At 37.3% G+C, this 22,138-nt stretch overlaps 1 protein-coding gene and 2 long non-coding RNA genes across 3 annotated transcripts in view; 2 read left to right on the forward strand and 1 right to left on the reverse strand.

The window, feature by feature from the left end:
• The first annotated feature begins 312 nt into the window (after window positions 1-312).
• On the forward strand, window positions 313-3,443 carry LOC136787913 (uncharacterized). The gene is made up of 3 exons (XR_010826976.1): window positions 313-1,935; window positions 2,025-2,126; window positions 3,101-3,443. It is a non-coding gene; the product is annotated as an uncharacterized lncRNA (long non-coding RNA).
• A 1,235-nt stretch (window positions 3,444-4,678) lies between these two features.
• LOC125180597 (adhesion G-protein coupled receptor V1) overlaps window positions 4,679-22,138 on the reverse strand; it is a 248,473-nt gene continuing 231,013 nt past the window's right edge. Inside the window, 15 exon segments of the mRNA XM_066985287.1 lie at window positions 4,679-5,106; window positions 5,593-5,700; window positions 6,945-7,088; window positions 7,174-7,340; window positions 8,208-8,332; window positions 9,174-9,349; window positions 10,936-11,198; window positions 11,685-11,826; window positions 12,331-12,469; window positions 12,959-13,037; window positions 15,053-15,146; window positions 15,710-15,873; window positions 17,432-17,611; window positions 18,605-18,704; window positions 18,963-19,093. Coding sequence (XP_066841388.1) covers window positions 4,846-5,106; window positions 5,593-5,700; window positions 6,945-7,088; window positions 7,174-7,340; window positions 8,208-8,332; window positions 9,174-9,349; window positions 10,936-11,198; window positions 11,685-11,826; window positions 12,331-12,469; window positions 12,959-13,037; window positions 15,053-15,146; window positions 15,710-15,873; window positions 17,432-17,611; window positions 18,605-18,704; window positions 18,963-19,093 — 2,273 coding nt within the window. The 3' untranslated portion in view covers window positions 4,679-4,845.
• Window positions 5,585-7,314, forward strand: LOC136787911 (uncharacterized). Its single transcript, XR_010826974.1, has 3 exons — window positions 5,585-5,719; window positions 6,233-6,385; window positions 7,182-7,314. It is a non-coding gene; the product is annotated as an uncharacterized lncRNA (long non-coding RNA).

A 22,138-nucleotide genomic window follows, 5' to 3' on the forward strand; every position in this document is an offset into this window, starting at 1 on the left:
GTATTTTAGCCCCCCCACACCCCCAAAACGACTTCGGGGGGCATTTTGGGGTCCCCCCCCCACCCAAGTGCCTCGTTCTCCCGGGGGGGCCCCCCCACTTCTGCCCCCCCCCCCGCCTGTACATAAACGCCGCTCCCTCCCGGACCCCACCGTGGTTTTTTTTGGGGTGGGGGGGCCCCGAAAACAGCCCCCACCCCCCCAAAAATTTGGGGGGGGGCACAGACGAGGCGGGGGGGGGCGCTGCCCTCCTTGTGCCCCCCCCCCCCGTGGTGGTGGTGGGATCACTTGGGGGAGGCACAAAAGGGGGGGGGATTTGGGGGGGGGGGGCACCCAAATGGGTGATGACGGTGTTGGCTCTCGATATCCAGCTTCTCAGCTGGATCATGGTTTGGAGCCTCAGGAGGATCCCCGAGGTACGTTGCGAGTGTGCTTCCTTGAAGGAAGATGGCTAATGGGCTGTAATAGTTTATTCAGGGTCTTCCAAGTGCGTTTGTGCCGTGAGGGGGCTTGCACAAATGAGCCCTGAATATTTCTTCACTTGGAGAGATGCCACCCCTGCCCCTCTCCACAGAGAGGGAAGAACCCAGGCTTTTCTTCCTGTTTGGGCCATGTCATTACCTGAGCCCCAGCCAGTGCCTCCCGGTCACTGAGGAAGAGGCAGGCCCCAAGAGGCAATGGAAGCTCCCCTTACCTGTGTCTGATCCCACTTGTGCCCACAGGCAGTACTGGTCAAGTGCCTCCATGGAATCCTGCTCCTGAGCCTGCCAGTATGGGTCCCACAGGTGGTAAGTTGTCCGTGTTCATTTCCTTGCTGTTTGTTAAGGGTTTGTTGAGCTAGCTCAGCAAGGGTTCAGCTGCTCACTGGCCAGGGGGCTTCTCCATGACAAACATGGATGATCATTTTTCCCGGGGTCTGCACGCTCCCCCTGCAGTGGGGTCTTCCTTTGTGTCCAGCAGAGATCTTCCCGTAAGAAACACCTGAGGGGCCACATCTTTGGCGGCGTGGTCCCTGCGGGGTGTTGCGCACAGCCTGGAGAGAGGATTTGGGAAGAGGCCAAGAGGGAGCCTCCAGCTCAGCAGGCCCCTTTGCGGCTTTGGAAATCCTGGCTCGTGTCTGGGTCCCACATCCTTGCCTGAGCCCCCTCCAGTCGCTGCAGGTCACTAAGGAAGAGGTAGATCACACCATGCACGGGGAATGTTTCTCTTCTGTGCTTGATTGCAGCAGTTCTCGTAGGCTCTGGCTACTCGACACCTCAGCCTGATGTGGACCACGAGCCTCAGGTTAATCTGCCAGGTAAGTCAGCGGAAGGCAGGAGCATCTAGGTGCTGCAGAGCCAGCAGGCACCTTGCGCTTGAGTTGAGACCTGGGGTGGGCACGGGGAGGGCCCTTCTCCGGGCAGCTCCACGCACGCTTAGTTTGTACCAGCACGGTGCCACTGCAGGCACCCAGCAACTGTTTGCAAGATGCTCTGGAGTGGCAGGGAGAGACGAGTGCCGTGGAGCAGTCCCCTCTTTGAACCGCATTCTCTGTCACTCTGGTCAGAAGGAGTATGTTGGCGTAGTTCACAGGAGGGACTCCACTTGTGTTTACAGATGGGACCGAAGGCGAAGGTGATCCAGGCTCCCAGATGGGTTCCAGGACTGAAGCTCTGGGAGATGGCCTGGGTAAGTTGTGGCTTTTGACTTCCTTTGAGAGCTGCCAGCTCAAAGCCCAAACGTCAGCCAGGCATCTCTGCAGGTGGGAGGGTACAGACCGGCACGTGTGTGTGCCCTGTCAAGGCACGAGCCCTGGTATGCTCTCCTACTGAGCTATTGATGTAGATGGCGCTGGGACAGAAACTTCTCACGGGGCTTTGGTTGCAGAAGTGTCCCCAGGGAGGGCTTTGCCAGACCCTCGGCTGCTTCCTGCGCTGGAGCCCAGCTGGTATCCCAGGGGTGGGTAGTCATTTCACTGACTTCACAAACGAAGCCCTGGTCCTCCAAATTGCACTGGTGCCAAAGTTAACTTCCTACTTTCTGTTCAGGTCCTCTAACAGCGAAGGACAATGCTGAAATAAGAAAATCTTCCCCAACATCCCCTGACATCATAGAGGATATCATAAAGGAGTTAGAGGAGGCAGCACCTGGTGGGTATATTTCACTCTGTCCGCCATAAGACTTGGGAAGCTGAGGTTCTAAATCCATGTGTGGACACACCGTAACCTGCACAGCAGGAAGGGATGGATCAGAGCGGAGACACTCAATTTCACACCTGGCAGGCACTGGTGAGCCTCAGAGAAGGCCGAGAGCCTCTGCTGCCGCTTGTGGGTCACGCCGTGTCCCAGGGGCAGCTGCTAGCCCAGCACTACCATAAGTGGTCCGAGCTGTTCCGTGCAAACATTGGTATCCAGCCAGCAGCAAAGGGCTTCTGCTGAACTTGTGTTCAGCTCCCGCACAGCGCTGCTTGCAGCTGGGCGAGTTCAAGGCAGGAGGCACAGCCCAAGCAGTCCTTGCTGTCTCATTTGCCGGGAGACACATGTCACTGCAGGGGAAAAGCACCCTTGGCGCTTACCTCAGTTTCAGCTGATTTAGCTGTCCAATTCTAGTTGGGTTTCAAATGACTTGGCTGTGCTTCTCCTCTTGTTTGGGGACTGTGGGCTCTTCCCTGATGCCCACGACTGTGCCCACAACATGGTTCAAGAGCTTGCGGCTCAGCCTGATGTGTGTGACTCTTGCCCTTCCCATGGGATGGAGTCAGCATGATGGGATGGACATGCTTCTCAGAAGGGCTGTTCCTGCCTCTGAACTGGATGCAGCTTTTTTCTGTCCTCTTTGAAGGCACGAATTGAGCAACATCTTGCAGTGTGCCAAAAATGCACTATGTGCGATGTGAACAAGAAGATCTCCTGCAATCTCCTGGTCTCGCAGCAGGCCAGATTTTGCTGTCTGTGCTGGTAGACTGCCAGGAGTCGAACACTTAGATTTTTCTTTGTGAATGACATGTTGTGTCCTGGTTCCAGTTAGGACAGAGTTAAGTAGCTCATAGTAGCTGGTAGGGTGCTATGTTTTGGATTAGGATGAGAAGAGCGCTGATAACATGCTGATGTTTTAATTGTTGCAGAGCAGTGTTTACACCAGGCCAAGGACTTTTCGGCTTCTCGCTCTGTCCTGCCAGCGAGCAGGCTGGGGGTGCAGCAGGAGCTGGGAGGGGACAGACCCAGGACAGCTGACCCAAACTGGCCAAAGGGGTATTCCATACCATCTGACGTCATGCTAAACAATATATAGGGGTGGCTGGCCGGGGTGGGGGGCCGGCTGTTCGGGGATAGGCTGGGCATCGGTCAGCGGGTGGTGAGCAATTGCATTGTGCATCACTTGTTTCGTACACATTATTATTATTAATACTATTATCAGTATTATTATTGTTATTTTTTTCCTGTCTTAATAAACTGTCTCTATCTCAACTCACAGGCTTCACTTTCCCGTTTCTCTCCCCCATCCCACGGAGGGAGGGGGGAGGGTGAGCGAACGGCTGTGTGGTGTTTAGCTGCCGGCTGGGTTAAACCACAACAAGCACTAATGAAATAGGCCACCATACAACGAAACATAACAGTCTCCGCTATCACAAATGAGTATCACAGAAAAAGAAACGCAAGGTGTCTCAGACAAGTTATATAAACAAAAAAGCCTACCTAGGTATAAAATCTGACTGGTTGGAAATAGTGGTCAGTTCATAGATCTGTGAGCTGGAGTTAACGGACAAAGCAATCAAGCTCTTGCTGATGTTCAGAGACCTTGCAGTAACTGAAGTGATATGATCTGCATATGGGGCTTCCAGCATTATAGAGAATTGGTTCGCTTCAGAGTTCCAAGCATACAGTGTTGTTATATCCTTACCAGCTAGGAGGACATGGACTACATGGAGCAAAGAGGAAGAGAATATTTTTTTAGTCATATATTTAAAAGTTACTGTCTTAATGCCAGAAGTGCACTTTGCAGAACACTGATTACACTGACTTTTAAGGTCTGATAAATACATATGAAAAAATAAAGACATGCATTTCTGAAATTCCAGCATTATATACTAGGATTTGAAAAAAAAAAAATCTCATTTAAGTCTTACCTAAACCTGAAGGAGGCATGAAGACATGGATATTTCTTACATCATGGACTGGAAGAGATTGGAAGTGTCAAAAAGTAGACTGCCCTGTCTCCCAGACAAAAATTTCAGAAGAATTTCCAGAGTCTACCAAGGAACAAAATGACAAAACTCACATTATTTTGCTGCCTTTTAGTTAAATCACACACTGGTGGCCATTCAAAAGCCAGAGTCTGGCAGCTTTAATTATGAAGTGACACTGATTGTATTATTTTCCTTATTATTTGGTGCATAACTTCGATGCAAGAACATTAAGACTGACATTAGACAACATCTAATTGCAAAGAAACCTGTGGACTGCAACAAAAACTTTTTAGTAGCCATAGAGACAAAATGACATATAAAATGTCAACCTTGTAATAAAATACACGTATACTTTGCTGACTAGTGATCTGTGTGTGGCACAAAGCTCAGAAAAGCTTAGAAAGAGTGTGATAAGCAGGTAGATTAAATAGAGTTATTATTTCCCATTGTTACTGGGAAAGCATTTCATTTGTTTTGTAAGTATTTGAGAACAAGCACAAGGCTTTTATTTTCTGAGAGAAAAAGTAGAGATTACTTTCATAAAATACTTACTAGGGTTAAATGCTTATTGAGTACTGTCACCCCCGCAGTGATTCCAATAGCTTTCTAAACTCCTTTACCACAAAGGCCTTTGCTATCAAACAAGCCATTGTATACTCAGCAAACTCATTCTTTGTTTTCTGCTAAATACCTTTTGCAATAATTACAAAGACATCAGATCCAGAAATCCAGGACTCCATATGTTTTATTTCCTTTGCTGGTACTTGATGAAGCTTCCTAAACTCGTTGTTCAACCACTGATACAAGAGAATGTTTTGGCTGGTATTTGACAAAGAAACTAACAGGTACGTAAAGCCTCCTCTAGGAAACAGGGCTATGTCCACAACTCCATAAAGTGGAAGCTGATGATGCAGAACAAATATGTCTTTATTCCACTGGAAAACCTGTGGAAATACAAAAATCTTTTCTTTATATATTCATAATTAGCACCGAGAGAACTAAAACTAAATGACATGCCAAAAAAAATGGGAAGATTTATGGTGAACTGAATTCCTATATTCTTAGGTGGACTGTACTTTAAAGTAGAAGCCCACTGGTAAGTAATTGGTAATTAACCCTACTGCAAGAAGCTGTGCCTGCTCTTCAGAGGAACAGGTTTATATTCAGAAGCTACTTCTTTGTTTACATGCTACATTTCAAAACTGAAATAACAGTAGCAATAAAAACAAACCAGATGTAAATTGTACACTCAGGTAGAGAGTATTTATACATCCAAACAAGTCTGGAATTTTAACTGTTATAAATTTCCAATAGAAACAAAAATAATATGTCAGAAATACATGCTTATAGATTTACTTCCTTTCATTATCCTTTCAGAAATAAGCAAACTACCCACATTAAAGCCAGAGAAGACTGAAGAATATTCAAACCTGGATGGAACTGGAACTGTTTGTGTGACTCACAATAATCAAATAGTCTTCTTCCTCCACTGCAAAATGTTTCACACGTCTGGTATCCAGAACAGAAAGAGTCTGTATCTGCAAGGGAAATATGAGGGTGACTATGTTTATCTACATATGTATATAAACAAATACATTTTATATTACATTGTATATAGTGAGAAAAAGTACGCATAGAATGTTAAGAATTCCAAAATTATGTATAAAACTATACATGAAATAGCTTTTAAAACTTTATATTTTATATATATATATATATATATATAAGCAACTAATTTACAGAATTAACATAACTTATCATACATTTTCCAGAAAATGTTCTATGACTTGATTGCTTGAGAATTTCTTCCCCCACTTCCAAGCAGAGCTACAGGCTGGGAGATGAGTGGTTGGAAAGCTGCCTGGCCGAGAGGGACCTGGGAGTATTGGTTGATAGTCGGCTGAATATGAGCCAGCAGTGTGCCCAGGTGGCCAAGAAGGCCAACAGCATCCTGGCCTGTATAAGAAGCAGCGTGGCCAGCAGGGCTAGGGAAGTGATTGTGCCCCTGTACTCGGCTCTGGTGAGGCCACACCTCGAGTACTGTGTTCAGCTTTGGGCCCCTTGCTACAGGAAGGACATGGACGTGCTCGAGCGAGTCCAGAGAAAGGCAACGAAGCTGGTGAGGGGTCTGGAGAACAAGTCTTATGAGGAGCGGCTGAGGGAGCTGGGGTTGTTCAGCCTGGAGAAGAGGAGGCTCAGGGGCGACCTTATCGCACTCTACAGGTACCTTAAAGGAGGCTGTAGAGAGGTGGGGGTTGGTCTGTTCTCCCACGTGCCTGGTGACAGGACGAGGGGGAATGGGCTAAAGTTGCGCCAGGGGAGGTTTAGGTTGGATGTTAGGAAAAACTTCTTTACCGAAAGGGTTGTTAGGCATTGGAATGGGCTGCCCAGGGAAGTGGTTGAGTCACCATCCCTGGAGGTCTTTAAGAGACGTTTAGATGTTCAGCTTAGTGATATGGTTTAGTGAAGGACTTGTTAATGTTAGGTCAGAGGTTGGACTAGGTGATTTTGGAGGTCTCTTCCTACCTAGACAATTCTGTGATTCTGTGATTCCCAGGTAATCCTCCCTGCACCCTCAAATGTAAATATATAAAAAATACAAACAATGTAAACAACTAACTATGACAAACTTACATCACTGAAGTTATGTAGTATTTTAGGACACAAAACTAACTCTTGTCACACAGAGTGCTTTTTTCTAAAACATGGCCAGACTGGAGGACCTCCCTTGGTCCTTGCCAACCCATACTATTTTAAGATTTTAAAATTAAAATCGATTTACCCACAACAATCTGTGTCCAGCCATGAATGCATACACACTGTTGTTAGAAGCTCCCTGTGTGGCTCCTCCATGAGTAACCACAAGGTAGGAAGAGGCTCCAATTTGGAAAGACACACAACTTGTAGGATTCCACATACTGAAATTCTGCAAGAAGAATAAAAAAAAAGTAAGATTGTGACTTAAATTCCTTATTAACTAGCATGTCTGGTGTTCAAAAACAAACATTTACCTCAACAGGAACAAATACTCCTTTCCACTGGTAGACAGTAGAAAACAAAGCTGGAGGCATACGCAACAGAACACCGTACAGGATTTCTCTTGAGGTAAAGAAACACCAACCAGATGCTGATTCTTCCACAAAACTTTGCAAGACAGATAGGACACTGATACCACCCCCTGCAATATAGTAAAAAATAAAATAAAATAAAATAAAATAAAATAAAATAAAATAAAATAAAATAAAATAAAATAAAAACACTATTTACTATTATATTACTCTTGAGATCTTTTCTAACCCCATTCCCATTATTTACCTCCCAAAGCCAGACCTAGTATGAGAAATGATGAAGTTGTGTCTTAGTATTTGTTATAAGTGTATATAAATACATAGAAATGTTACAATGCTAAGGATATAATGAGAGTTAAGCAGTAAATGTATTTTTCATTCATTACAACTGCACATGGAAGACATATAGGCAATTTGAGTCTGACTCATAATAATTGATCTTGGAATTTAGCTAACAAGAGAATTAGCTAGATAGCAAGTAGTAAAGAAAAAAAAAAAAAAGACAAATTACAAAATGTTCATGTTTTGTTCCCCATTTACAACATGTTCATGTTTTTATTCCAAGACGGTCCCTAAGCACCGTCTTGTCAGAACTAAACTCCAGGAGCTAGACTCTTGCATGTCACATGTCATTTATACTGTGTTAGAAAGATCCTGAGTTACAAGTAGTATGGAACAAATTTTATTACACACGCACAAATAAATAAATAAATAAATGGCTAGTGACAATAATGTTCATATTAGCAGCAAAGACAGAAATAGAGATTACTGAAACTGGCAGAAGTGGCTGATGACAAGGTGATTCTTAAGCAGCTAAAGTATTTTATCTACTAAATCTTACATAGGAAAATATTAACTGAATTGTGTCTGAATACTTGAATTTACATTCCCAAGCTACATCTCCTGTATGCTTGGCTACTCTCTTACTATCTCCACTTCTACAAAAGCAGTGGACATTCTCTGTAAAGTGAACGTACTGATGCCAAATGCAGTATCTGATGATGTCTCCCACTCAACGCTCACAGAAACGTTAAGCCCATTACTCCGTGAAACTTTCAAATAAGCTGTAGTGTTGGCTTCTTCAATTATGATGAAATTTGTCCTAAATGTGAGAATCATAAAAATAAGGAAAAAATTATTTTATAGTATATTCATTGCTGTAATAAAAATAAGATTTTTACTGTACAATTCCAGATGCAGAATATACAACAGAAATAAAAAGAAAATATTAATAACAGGTTTCAGTATCTGATGGACTGGTAGCTACATTAATTAGGGTTTCCCAATGATCCTTACTACAATCATGCAAAATCATAGGCAATTCAACAAAATCTTTAAACAGACTGAAATTTAAGTATATTAAATTCACGTAATAAATGTTTAGATAATATTATTATTAAATATTAATATAAATTATTAACTCTAAATATCAATGTATTAATAAAATAGCATACATACATTTTTTATTTAAATAGTAAATTTATTTAATCTGTATGGTTTCAGCTGAATGGTTTTTAAAAATGGCAGTCCATATGTGTCACTTGCTTCTGAAAAACAGCCTTCAGTGAAAGTATATTTTTTACAGGTTTAAAAATGAAAGTAAATTATAAAACGTATGACTTCCTGGACACTGATATGAGGTTTGGAACTTTTAACATGGAATACTATCAGTGGAATATGTAGGCACTAGTGAAGTATTAGTTTATAAAGAAAAATAATAATAAATAAATTGAAATTTTGGATTATGAATAGTCCTTTTTATGCATTTTTCTACTCTTTTGTTTAGCAGTAATAGTATTTCACAATACCTTTCAAAGTTACAGATTTACAAATTGGGTTGCTGAATTTCTTTAATGCGATCCATCAAAAACAAAATTGTAGAGAAATATTATCTCTTTGGAGTATGAGCAACTATCTCCTTTTTACTGATCAGTGTAAAGTACCTATTTCCAACTGTATAGATGCTGAAAAGCCCTAGTGGAGCCTGGTTTTGTAATATTGTAATCATAGTTTCCACTCTCGTGCCTAGTCTGGCTCCTCCAGTTGGATTGAACAGGGTGACAATGAAGTGCTCATCCATTTCTGGTTCTTCATCTAGTACCGCAGAAATATGCAGCGTCTGATAACAAAACAAGCATACAATGTTATTGAGACATGATAACAGATGATGACACAGCTCTATCAGAATGTGCTACCTTTTTTTTAAATTTATTTCACTATAAGGCTTTGGATAGCATAGCAGGAGAAGAGCAGCTCATGAAGCTGGAGAGGACAGAATTGAGGCAAGCTCAGACTGAGTTCAGACTGAGGTTCTAAAGCCATCCATCTAGTGGCCTCCATTGGTGCAACACTAAGATGAGCATATTCACTTTTCGTTGTTGTTGTTCTCTTTTCTTTCTTTTCTCATCCTATGATCCTCTGAAGTTTTTGATCCTAATTTCATACTTTTGTTCTCTATTTATTCCATACATTTTTGGGTAGTTTATACTCACAACACAGCTATAAGTGTAATCAGTTAAGTTGGTTTTAATTTATTTTAGTTGGCAGCTAAGCTATCTTCAGGGAAACAGGGTAATCTCACTACTGGTGCTGTCAAGAAAGAAAAGGAAAAGGAAAAAAAAAAGCAAGAATAGTGAGAGATTTGAAATACTCTTTCCTCTCGATGCTTCTTTCCCTCTCCTACACCACTGTGGATGAAGATCAGGTCTTCTAAAGGCAATCTCAAACTAGCAAAGAGCAATCTAGAGAAAGCTAAGTGCTTCACTTTCATTTGGGGCTCACTGTCATCCTTCACACTACTCAAACAAGCAAAAAATTTCATAGGTACGCATAGCCTTGCTGTACAAAATAAAAAGTTAGTGATGATGCATTTGGAAATAATACAAAATTTACAATGTTTTATATTTCTGTTCATTTCCACAATAAACCATATTTACCAACTATATTAAGAAGGCTCCAACTTCTTATAGATCTGCTGCATTGTGATTCCAAATGCATCTAAAGGCCAGAAATTGAAAACCAGTGTTTCCAAGAAAAGTTTGTCTCAGTTTCTATCCTATTGCCTGTAATATGCTAACACTAGCTTCACCAGCTTTACTGGCAAAAATAAATAAATCGAATTGTGATTAAACCTTAGAAGAGTCAGGATTCACAAACTTAAGCTAGTTCATTTTGTAGCTGACATTCTCGTGAGGACAGTATAGAGGCAGTGAGCTTAATACTTAAGTTATTTTCCAATCCTAAGACAGACAACTGTTCTACTTTTTGTATTTGTTGCAGCACATTCTGTTTAGTTCAGACTAACTAAAATGTTAAATTACAGAATGGGATTTTTACTTTGATCTTAACTATTAGGCTTGCAAATTATCACTTTAATTTAAAGTAAGTTTGCATTTCAGCTATAGATTGACTACATAAAAAGAACTGTTCCAAAGCACACATGAACGTTATCTATAGTGTACTGTTTTCAATTTACCTCAACCCTTACAAACTAAGAAACACCTAAAGATGAGCCCATTTAATTTTCACACACTTCCACATCAGATAATAACAGGAAATCAGTCACAGCTCATGACTCAATTCACTTTATGAATGAAAGAAGTAGAAAAAATAAACAGAAGATAAAGCACAGACATTTCTGAAATCTTTCCAATATTTCCAAAAAAAAAGCTTCCTAGACTTCTCTGGTAATAACTAGCATATTACCTTGAACCTGACTCCCTCTTCGAGCACAATATATCCTTGAGAAGGGGTCAAATCCATTGTTGCCTCTGAAGAATTAATCTCACTTACAAGATACTGAACAGTCACAGTGCCAAATATTCCCTGAGGTGGTTCTCTGATAATATTCAATACTGCAACACTTTCCATCAAATGGATAGATGTTTGCTCTCTCAGAAAGAAGTGATTGCTGTTATTGAATGACAAAACTCCATGGCCATCATCATTGGCAAGTATAGTAATTGTAGCTTTTGAAAAAGAAATAATGAAAATATTCTTTGGTTAACATAGTAAAATATAAATATACATATATAGTAACATAATACATAACATAAACACAAATACATTCTTCCTTTAGTGTGTATATAATGCTTATGTGTCCATGACATTACCTGAAGAGAATGGGAAGGCATTTCACTTTAACTAGGAAGATCTCTAGACAGGAAGAATATAGTCTCTCCTAGAAAAGGATTATGAACTCTCTAAAAAGACCTCAGTTCAGTGAGGTAGTACACATTGAAAAACTCATCTTCGTGCTTTCTGATTCATTGCTTTACATATAAACTTTTTAATTGCACAGATTTCACAGGGATGTTTCAGAACCTTCCAAAGGAGTATAAAGATTCACCATAGCAGGACAATGGTGCTTTCTGAAATATGATTATTCAGAAAAGTGGAATTAAAATGTGTGCCACAGAATTCTAAAGAAATGGAACATTAAAACTAAGTTTTACCTGTTGTGTTCTCCCCTAATTCCAGCCCCAGAGATGGATTTGTTAAAATTAACTGGAACTTCTCATCACCTTCAGGAATCTCATCATCAAAAATCATGACATCAACAGATTTATGCCTTTCTCCATCAGCAAAAAAAAGAGTCTAGCGTTGAAACACATAAAGCACCGAATACTTACATCAGTTAATATCACACAGAAATTTTTGACTACGGTAAACAGAATTCTGTGAAATAGGAAGGAAGGGAAAGCATAGGAAGAGCCATATTCTCTGTTCCTTATAAACTGATTGAATCAGAAATATAAAGGTTCAGCACATTACAGAATGAGGACAAGAAAGAATAATTTATTTTGAAAGTCCTGTTGCAAAAATAGTCTATGAAAAAGTTTGTATGTCTAATCAAAATTAAATTTGAAATCGATGTTTGAAAGTTTACATTTTGCTTTATATTAAAAAATATATTTTTAAAAAAGAAATAAATAGTAAGAATAAGAATATTTTTATTTCATTCTATTTAGATTACCAAAGCAACTGAAACAAGCTGAAACATCTAGCATCACTACTGATCATTCTGCAGAATAATCAAGAAGATATTCTTTTACGGAAGCTGAAAGAATAAAAAGTACTAGATTTAGAGTTGCTTCTTACCCTTGAGGTTACATTAAAATCCAAACCCAGCTGGGCCTCCAAATTTTGGGCATAAAAAAATACAGACACATTGCCATATGATCCTCTGTTTCGGTAAGCCATTACTGTCAGATTCCCATGAGATTCACTAACTTCAAAACTAAAATAAAAAGAATAATTCTCAATGTTCACTGATTATGTTCTTTTGAAAAAGATAGTACATTTTTATTACATTTTCACTCTGAATTATTCCCTACCTTATAGTTCTCTAACGCATCCTTTTTACCTTTTTTCTCTTATCTAAATTGAATTAAGTAACATGAGGTTTTTGTTTTGTTTTGTTTTGGTTTTTGCTTACATGAATGGTGAGGCTGGAAGAGTTGATGCAGGCTGGGGAGGTTAGGCAAATTGGTGATATAAAAGGACAACAGTGAAAGTAGTAATAAGTAAAAGAATTCTGATTAGATGAATAGTGAATTTTTGTTTTCAGTGTGGGAATCCCACTTTCTAGTTCAGCTGAATTGAATGATTACTTTACCATCTCAAAGACATGGCCCTATTTTTAACAGGAGTTTTACTTTTAGAAAGAAAATGGGCAACACCAATCACTAATTGGCACAGTAAGTTCTTCAAGGAAGATGAGACTTACTTGGTACCTTCCCATTCAATTACTCCTCTTACACCATCATTAGCATCGATAACAATTTGAGAAGCTAAACCTTCCACATCTAAAAGGCAAAACAGAAAGACAAAAATTAAAGAACAATAAAATCAATTTTCTTGATTTTCAAGAATCACAGAAGCATTTATTCAATCGGTACTAATATTACAGTGTCTTTACAAAAAATGTGTAGGAGAAAATGGGAGTGGGCAAGATAACTGGAAAGAGTCCTTACTACTAGAAGTGCAATAATGCGTCTTGAATTAGCACTGTAATATTTAATAATGCATAAAAAAAAAAAAGACTAAGGAAAATGTAGAAAGTTAAACAGCACATAAAACATTAGAAAATAATAAAGTCTAGATTTGCGATGGAATCTTAATTTGTCTTCACTATAAGTGTTTATTACAATGACATTCAATATTTTGCATTTGCCATTCTGAGTATGAGAAAGACAATGAGGAAGAATAATAAATGATTCAGCATTTCATCTTCTATTTGTGCTTCAGTGCCTCATCATACATTCTAATGGCACACCTCAGATTTCACTACAAATACACAACTATTAATTTATTTGTGGGGTGTTCACATACTGTAATATTCTACTGCTCCATAAAGACATACAGGTATTTACAATTAGCCTGAAATCGTAATTGAATACACTGCAGTGTGAAAAACACCAAATAATAGGTTAATGTCAGAAAAGTCTACTAACTTCAGAGACCAGAACTTTACAGTCAAAACTTAATACTTCTCAGAAAATAGGTTGTTGTTTTTCAGACAACCGCACCACACAACTACCTTAACTTACTTGTTTACTTTTTATAAACTTCAACTTACTTTCTAAAACCAAATTGACTTCACCGAGTCTGCCATAAGTATATTATGTTTAGATCCATATACATTTTTCCATCAATTCAGATAAAACTGAACAAAAGTAGAAGATTATTGCCATGAATCTAAGCCTGTCACTATGAGGTAGAGATGACGATGAGCAATAGCTCTACACAGACAACAGAAGTGTTACTGAGGTTTACAAATCCTGAGGGAGTAATGGCAATTAGAGACATTTCTGCTTCACTCCTGCATTTTCTCATGTCACCCTGAAGTCAGATCTGTTCACCCAGGATCTGTAAGAGTTTGCTCACAGACACACACGCGGACACACGTATTTGAGTCAGGCTATTTCTTCTACCAGAAGAATTCACTGACATGTTATGTGAACACATTTTTTCCTTATGACTTAAAACTATTATTTTCTCATTGTAAGTAAAGCTGACCCAATGCAGTGTCACATCAGTGTTAAATGGTCATGGTTCAAGGAGACAGCCAAAGAGAAAGTGAGACTATACAACACTGTTTAGTTTGGATGAATCTTTCATTCTTATATGCTACTCCTTTCATATTTTAGACTCAACTATTCACAAATCAGCAATGAGTCTTGCAAGTTACCTTTCAATCTGTAACGAATTAACTCAGTCACTTCTATAAGCATGCAAAGAAAAGGGAAAAGAGTCAAAGAAGATGTCTGACATTATATAACTAGTCTTTAGTACCACAGGATAATCCAACAGTTCTTAAAGCTAATGACTACTATTCTACTGAATTCTGAAGAAGCAAAATGAGAAGCAGACTAAGCAAATAATAAAGATCATTGCAAGAGTAGGAAAACCATAAAATATGTTTCCTAAAAGTGATAAAAGAATAAAAACAGACTTTTTTAAAAGAGTGAGCAGAGTAGCCACATAAAGTTTTTTTTTTACTTTTTTTTTTCCATTTTGTAGTTTGTAAATGAAAATCAGATGAAAAAATCACCAATAAACTTTTCAAATAATTGTCCTTTCCAACTGATAATTACTAACTCCTCTACGAAAATTAATTTAAATTTTCCCAGAGTTTAAAAAGCAAGAGATTAAGTGTAATAATAAATCTATTTCATATTCTATGATGTTTCTTCTAAATAACCATGTCTCATCTCAGCATAGTTGGTAAGTAAGAGGAATAATGGTAATCTCCCAAGGTAATATAATATAAACCATTAAAAAGGAAAAGTAAAAATAATTTGCTATAAGATGTTTTTACCTAGCTTAGGTGGGGATGACGTTGAATGGTTCATGATGAGTTCCACTGAAGTTAAATTAACCAAGAAGAATTCTTGCACCTCTGGTATATCATCCTGCAAAACACAAATACAGTACATCCTCTTCTCATTGTCCTTTAAGAAACTTCCACAGAAGTCACCAAAAAGGATCACACAACAAGTCTCTAATATTACTGTGACACTAGAATTCATTTTTCTGTTTTCCTGAAATAATTTTATTGGGTCTGAAACTGATTATCGTGGAAGAATTAAGTAAGACATTATATATCATGAAAAAGATCCTGTGGTGACGCTAAACTATTCTTGCAAATAAATTACTGACCGATTTTAGAGGCATGTATCTCCAGCAATGAAAAAGTATGAGCCTGTAGCCAGCCATGAAGCACACTGTTCTAAATACTACTAGATAGTTGGTAAAGTTTTAATGAGACAACTTTATTACCTTTAGACAGAGGTAGAGCTGCTTTCTGTGACTATTTGATCCCTTGTGATTTTAATATTAAGATTGAAACCATCTTTCTAAATGATAGTGAAATATAACACAGGGCTTCAAATAATGGCTGCAAGCTTTAGTTCCCAAAATATTACCCTTTTGAAATCATACAGAAAAGTACAGAATTAAAGGGTTTAGAGGTTACCTCTAGAATAGTAATATTTATGGCAACTGATGTTTCTCCTTCTTCTAAAATCAGTGAGCCAGAAGCAGGTACATAATCAGCTCCTGGTTCAGCCACAGTCTCTTCTGTCTGATTACTTACAGTGAGCAATCCTGTAACTGTGGCATAAGTAACATTGATAGTACCTGTTTAATTTGTGAGGAGAAAAAAAAAAAGAAAAAAAAAATTGTTTTTCAGTTCTTATATAATGTTCACTGGAATGGATAAAGACAAGAGATCAAATTCTCATCCACAAAATAAAAAGACTAACTGCAAAACAGAAGGATTAAAAGAGTTATCCAAAGTACATTGGAGCTAGTGTACCTTTGTTACCGTTATCAATATGCCTTCAATTTGACCTTTGCTGACTTGTCTGTCTGCATAGGACTCAAAAATCATTGGGTCCAAATGCATCCAGAAATTTGAAGTTCTGTGGACCATAAATATGAAATTGCTGAAAGACTAACTGGGACATCTCATGTACCATTAATATGAGTTTTTGCAACAAGGACACTTTTTGGGAATGACAGATATCTAAGAAAGGCTCTAAAGACAGTGCTGGGAAACACAGATTAATAAATCTAGATACTTTCCTGGGTAGATTGACAAACTTCAATAGAGAACAAAATTAGGGGACACATGGATAAATATTACCAAGCAGAAAAGTTATACATTATAGTTTTGAGAATAAAGCCACCTCTCGCTAATCTGGTAGGGTAAGTCAAGTGGCAAACATAAGGAGTATGAACCTGAAATAAAATGATAGATGAAATTAAAAGCTGCTCTATATGAAATAAAATGTAAGAGATAAAAGAGTCCTAATTAATAAATAAGTAACGATGCTTATTTTAATTCAGTGAGAGATCTTGCACTTACTATGAACAATTATCTTAAAACATTAGTTTACTGAATAGTGTTCAAAGAGTACACTAGAGTATGGACTGGTATTAAAAAATAAATGGAAAAATAGTGTCATTAAAATGTCTCTAAAACTCTCTGGTGTCTCCAGATCTTGAAAAGCACTGTAAATGTTACTTCATTTCAAAACAAGTATGGCAAAAGAAACAGCCAGATTATCACCGAGGTGTAAATATAGTCCAAAAAGGCAAATAGGAAATTATTATACATGTTTTCTCACAACATAAGTTGCTATTTTCAGGCAACAAACACAAGATTCATTTTTTTTTTTCATGAAGCACACTATTGTATTGTAGAATTGAATACTATATAGTTTAAAGGATGTTAATGGATAAATTGATTCAAAGAGGAATCAGAAATTGTCAGAGGAGACATAAATTGAATTCAATGGTCTGGACACAACTTTTTCCATGTGACATTCCTAAGGTGCTGACTTCCTGAAATTCAGAGAAAAAATATGTGGGATGTGTGTACATGTCACTTTTCTCATGTTTTTTATTTTTTCTGAAGAGACTAATGCTTTGAGACAGACTCATTAGACAAAAATATGGTAACCTTAATAGCCACCTGATTGTTACAGCTTTCAGATCCCTTGCTGTATTAATGAGGATTATGACTCTAGTAATAAGTAATATTTAGTTTCCAAGTCTGCAGAAAGAAGCTTAGAAGTTCTGAAAAAAATACCAACTGTAACAAAGATTTTTCCAAACTTTCATTATCATGGCTTTTATTTGCCTAATGATAAGCAAAACAAAACTTCCTTTCTCTTGGAGTTGTTATACAGACCTAGAGATCCAAATTCTCTGTTAATAAAAAGCTGAATTGTTTTGTTTTCTTCTGGGATTAAAACCACCCTGGATGTGGAAGCAAAATTCAAAATTCCATGTGGTTCATCACTAGCTTCTACTGTTAGAACAGCTTCATATCCTTGACTATCCAAAACAGCAGCACCTGTAGAAGAAACTCCTGCAAGAGAATCAGTGGACTGCAGTGAATGAAGTGTTATGCAACTAATATTTTTGTCTTACATTATTGTTAATATTACATTTAAATAACGTTCAGTAGCCATGCAAATACCACGAAACCAAAGCTCACTGAAGTATGTGGATGGTGTGGGACCTACACACATATATATACTTACATTCTATAACAAATAGAAACAGAAATTTTATGCATACCAAGTACAAAGTCACAAAAATGTATTAAAAAATAAGAAAACTTAACAGGCCAGTGCCAAATATCAACTTCCCTATATTTTAAAAGGAAATAAACCATTTTCCCAGGAAGTACCTCCAAAAGCTTAAAACGATATTCCACTTCACAATCATTACATCAATAAACTGATATGTTTTCCAACTATTGCTTTGATGAATAATTTTGCTCATCCCGTTGGGCCACAGTGACTCTCGGAAGTTGATAAGGCACCTCGCAGCAACACAATCCATGCCAAGTTAGTTTGGTGTTTGGACATTAATTTCAGTTTGAAAAAAGGTATTTCAGAACGGATGCAGTTTAAGGCTTCTTTTCTCACTATAATTTTAATGGCAAGAATAAAATATTCTGACCACCTTGAATTCAGGGACAGATCAGTAAGTCTGCAGCTTGACAAGATTGTTTAAAAAGATAAAAATATCTGCATGTTTCATGGCAACTCTATCCATGACATATTAGTAAACTCAGTTTGCATTAAGATTAAGGGAAGAAACAACCATTGAATTAAATAGGCAGAGTTAAATCAGGATTGAAAACCATTTAAGTGTATTTGTGGAGACACGGTGGGATTTCTATATACATACATAAGGACCAAGCCTATTTCAATAAAATGTTAATGAACTTTGCGTACTTTGCACCAGCTGCAGTTTGCTCAGTCCTATACCTCCAAAATGAAATAATAAAATTAAAAATATTATATTATTAAATGGTATTTTTAAGATGTAGCTGGCTATAGTTCTGCATTACCTTCTGTTTTGATGTTGTATAGGATGACTTGGTATTCTTCTTTTTCTTCAGGAATATGGTCATCCAGCAGATCAACATACACTGTTGTATTCAACGTCCCCTATTTGTTTTAAGGGTAAATTGATTAGCCATTATTTTATAAAACACAAGTGATATCATAATGACAAGTATTTTGAACAATTTCTTTAAGAAGAGTTAAGTATCAAGAATTGTAAGCTCCCTCCAGTTTGTAAGTCAAAAAGTGAGAAATTAAATAATCAAACCAAGAAAGAAGGACTGTTGAAAAGGCACACTTTTTCTCAGATCAGTTCTAATCACACTATTTTCCTGTAGCCAACATCACTGTTTATGGACTTACCTCAGGAAAAAAAAGTATTCCAGAATAGTTTGCAAAATTTTGTTTTACATTATGTCCTACTATCTTCCACTCAACAGTAACATTTCCCAGTCCTGGAGGAGTTCTTACGATGTGGAATTGTAATTGTTCTCCTAGGAATAAAGGACAAGATGCAGTGTTTCAGGGTCTCCTCTTCTACATGTTGGTTATAAAAATGAGAGGTCAAAAACATGCATCACACAGTTAAAGTATTTTTCCTGAAAGATATTGCTATTTTTGTCAGTTTGAATTTCACAGTAGTTATATACCACATTCACTTTTAATGCTGAAAAGAAAAACCTAAACTTAAACTCTTCTAGTTTTTTTTCTTCTGTTTTTAGTTCACACTTGGAAATAATTATGAACATATGAGGGAACTTGGTATAGATGAATAACTTAGAAAGGGAATGTTCATGAAAACATGCGCAAACATTAGAGCAATACAAGTCTGTAAACTGTACAAAACAGTAACTACTGTATGTACCAACAATAATAGTAGTTTTCTACAACAGTTCCCTGGAAAGAATACACATTATCTGAACATTTGCACTGTCTTGTGACTTTATTCAATGCATGCAGAAAAAAATGCTTATAATTATCTGTAAGTTCCGTTTATGTGAGTTCGAACTTACAAATATGGTCACTGTTAGAAAACAAAACATTCAGAAAATGTTAATAATTTCTTATAATCTCAGAGGTAATCAGTATTGCTGGACAATGTGCATATAAAGGAAGCAAATACTATGGTATTTTGCACATTTATAACATTTAACCCCAAAGGCACTTTAATTAAAAAGAGTAGACCTCTTAGTAGGCTTTGTAAAATGTGGAAATTGTTTTATATTCACAAGTTTTTCACAAAATTTCCATTAAATATTTTAAATGTGGACATGTGAAATTAGCATGTTATATCAACATGGAATAGATCAGTAGGCAATATTTTGCAAAACATTCACAATAGAGGACAGATGGTTATTTATAATAGGTAGGTACATGGCATTCATATTTCATATGCATTTTTCAGGTCCACAGAATTTAAGTTCAACAGCACATTTTGTCCTGCATTGGCTTTCAGAGACATGAAATATGCAGAAATCTACAATTCTGAGATTTTTGAAAACAATACATGAGATTTCTTTTGCTTATTGAAGAATTAACAAAACATAAGATAATGTTATAATAACATTATGCTGCCCAACTAGTCCCTTTGATTATGCAATTTAGAGAGCAGCAACTTAGGATGCTGTCTTGCTATTCTACTGTATTACCTTACAGAATTGTACAGCATTGTACAGCTAAAACTGGCAAGAAAAATCTGAAAATTTTCTAGTTACATTTATTTTTTGTAAGGAAGAGTCAGAGATATGCATGTATATTGGCTACCAATGAAAGAGAAAGGAATTCTTAACTTCAAGAGCCCTTAATATACTTAAATAAAATTTAATATTGTAAAGAAGTAATACAAAAACTGTATACACCCATTTTCAAATACATAAATGTGCTATTCAGCCCCAACATTTCAAACTTCAGTTAAGTCTCAGAGATGTCAACATTGATGTCGACATTGATGTCGACATCTTTGGCTTAAGTTGGTCCATGTTGCTTCTAAGAAAATTAAGGAATTCAAAATTTATTGATATCACAAGGATTCCACTTCTACAGTCAAATATCTGGATGGTAGACTCCCAATTTACAGGTTCCTCTGAGGCTAAATCATTACAGTGTTTAACACTGCACTGCAATCCACTATGTTCTATTTGAGAATTTTGCATATCCATTACAAAGAAATAAAGATTTAAAAGAAAAGTGGTTTCAATGGTTTAGTACCATTGGGAAAACACACACACACACAAATAAGGCAAAGCTTATTTCAATATATCTCTATAAGTTATAATGAATTTTCATTGAAGACTGGGAAAAATGCTTTATGATATAGAAAGCTGTTCCACTATAATCCAAACACTGAGAAGAAACTTGAAGTCATTATTACAGATTCCAAGTAGTTATTTACTGATCCATGTTTCCTACCAGCTTTACCAAGATTTTTTTGGTATTCCTATCCAGAAGAAATGCTAATATGAACACTAATTGATTTCTGAAGATTGAAAGTGTTATTAGGCTAAATTCAATATTTTTTTTAATATTTAATCCTTATCCATACTTTTACATTTCTACATTGTGACTTAATAAGTGATGCATCTCTTACATAGAGAAACAAAGAGGTGGGTATTTATCGCTGTGAAGAAGGGAGCATCAGCCGCTCTCCTCTTCCTCATTACTTTAAGCTACTGCAGTGCATTTTCTTGTAATACAGTTACACAACTGTCGCAGACCCCTGTCCAATAAAAAAATACTACACTTATCCTCAATAAGGTAAAAAATAACATGCACATTGTGAAAACAAAATGTATTCACTTAACAGAAAATTTTCAATAACACAATAACTGTAAAAGTAATGATATTTGGATTTATGTCTGGTAAATTTTGCTTTCGAATGAAAAAAATATTTTGACAAACTAAAATAATCTAAATGCCTTAGCTCTTTTGCTCTTTCTCTATTTCTCCCTTTTTCTCTCTCTTTTTTTTTTAATCAAAGACACTTAGTTCACTTGTTTTGTTTCTGGCTGGAAGGCAATGAACTATTTCTTTTCACAACCTGGAAAAATAATATAATAATAACTATATATAATAATAGAACTATAGCCAAGTACTTCAGTTTCAAGCAGCCAGCATTTGGTAGCATGCTATGAATAACATTTAACCAGTTGAAAGTATTCAGGGACTTTGGGACTGAGACAGTTTGTATTAATTCCTTGTGCTCATTAACAGCTCTTCTTAGCTAATCATATCACATCTGGCTTGGCACAGAATTAACACAAACCATACCTAGATAAAAAACCAAAGGTTATGATGCCCTTTCATGTTGGGAAAACAAAACAAAAAACCTTTGGTTGAGAAAGCCATTTTTCTTCAAACAGAAAATGTAGTGCACACATTAGGGGACAAGTTCCTGTTTTGTGAACTTTCCCTGCCCATCAGTTCAAACATCAGAGAAACGTGATACTGCAATACACTGAGATTCCATCAAAGGCCACCTAAAGCAATCACCACCAGTACTATTATCATCCTATGCAAAACTGCATCAAACTGTAGATGAA

Source organism: Anser cygnoides, chromosome 31 (genome assembly GCF_040182565.1).
Source record: "Anser cygnoides isolate HZ-2024a breed goose chromosome 31, Taihu_goose_T2T_genome, whole genome shotgun sequence".
NCBI classification, from domain to species: Eukaryota; Metazoa; Chordata; class Aves; order Anseriformes; family Anatidae; genus Anser; species Anser cygnoides.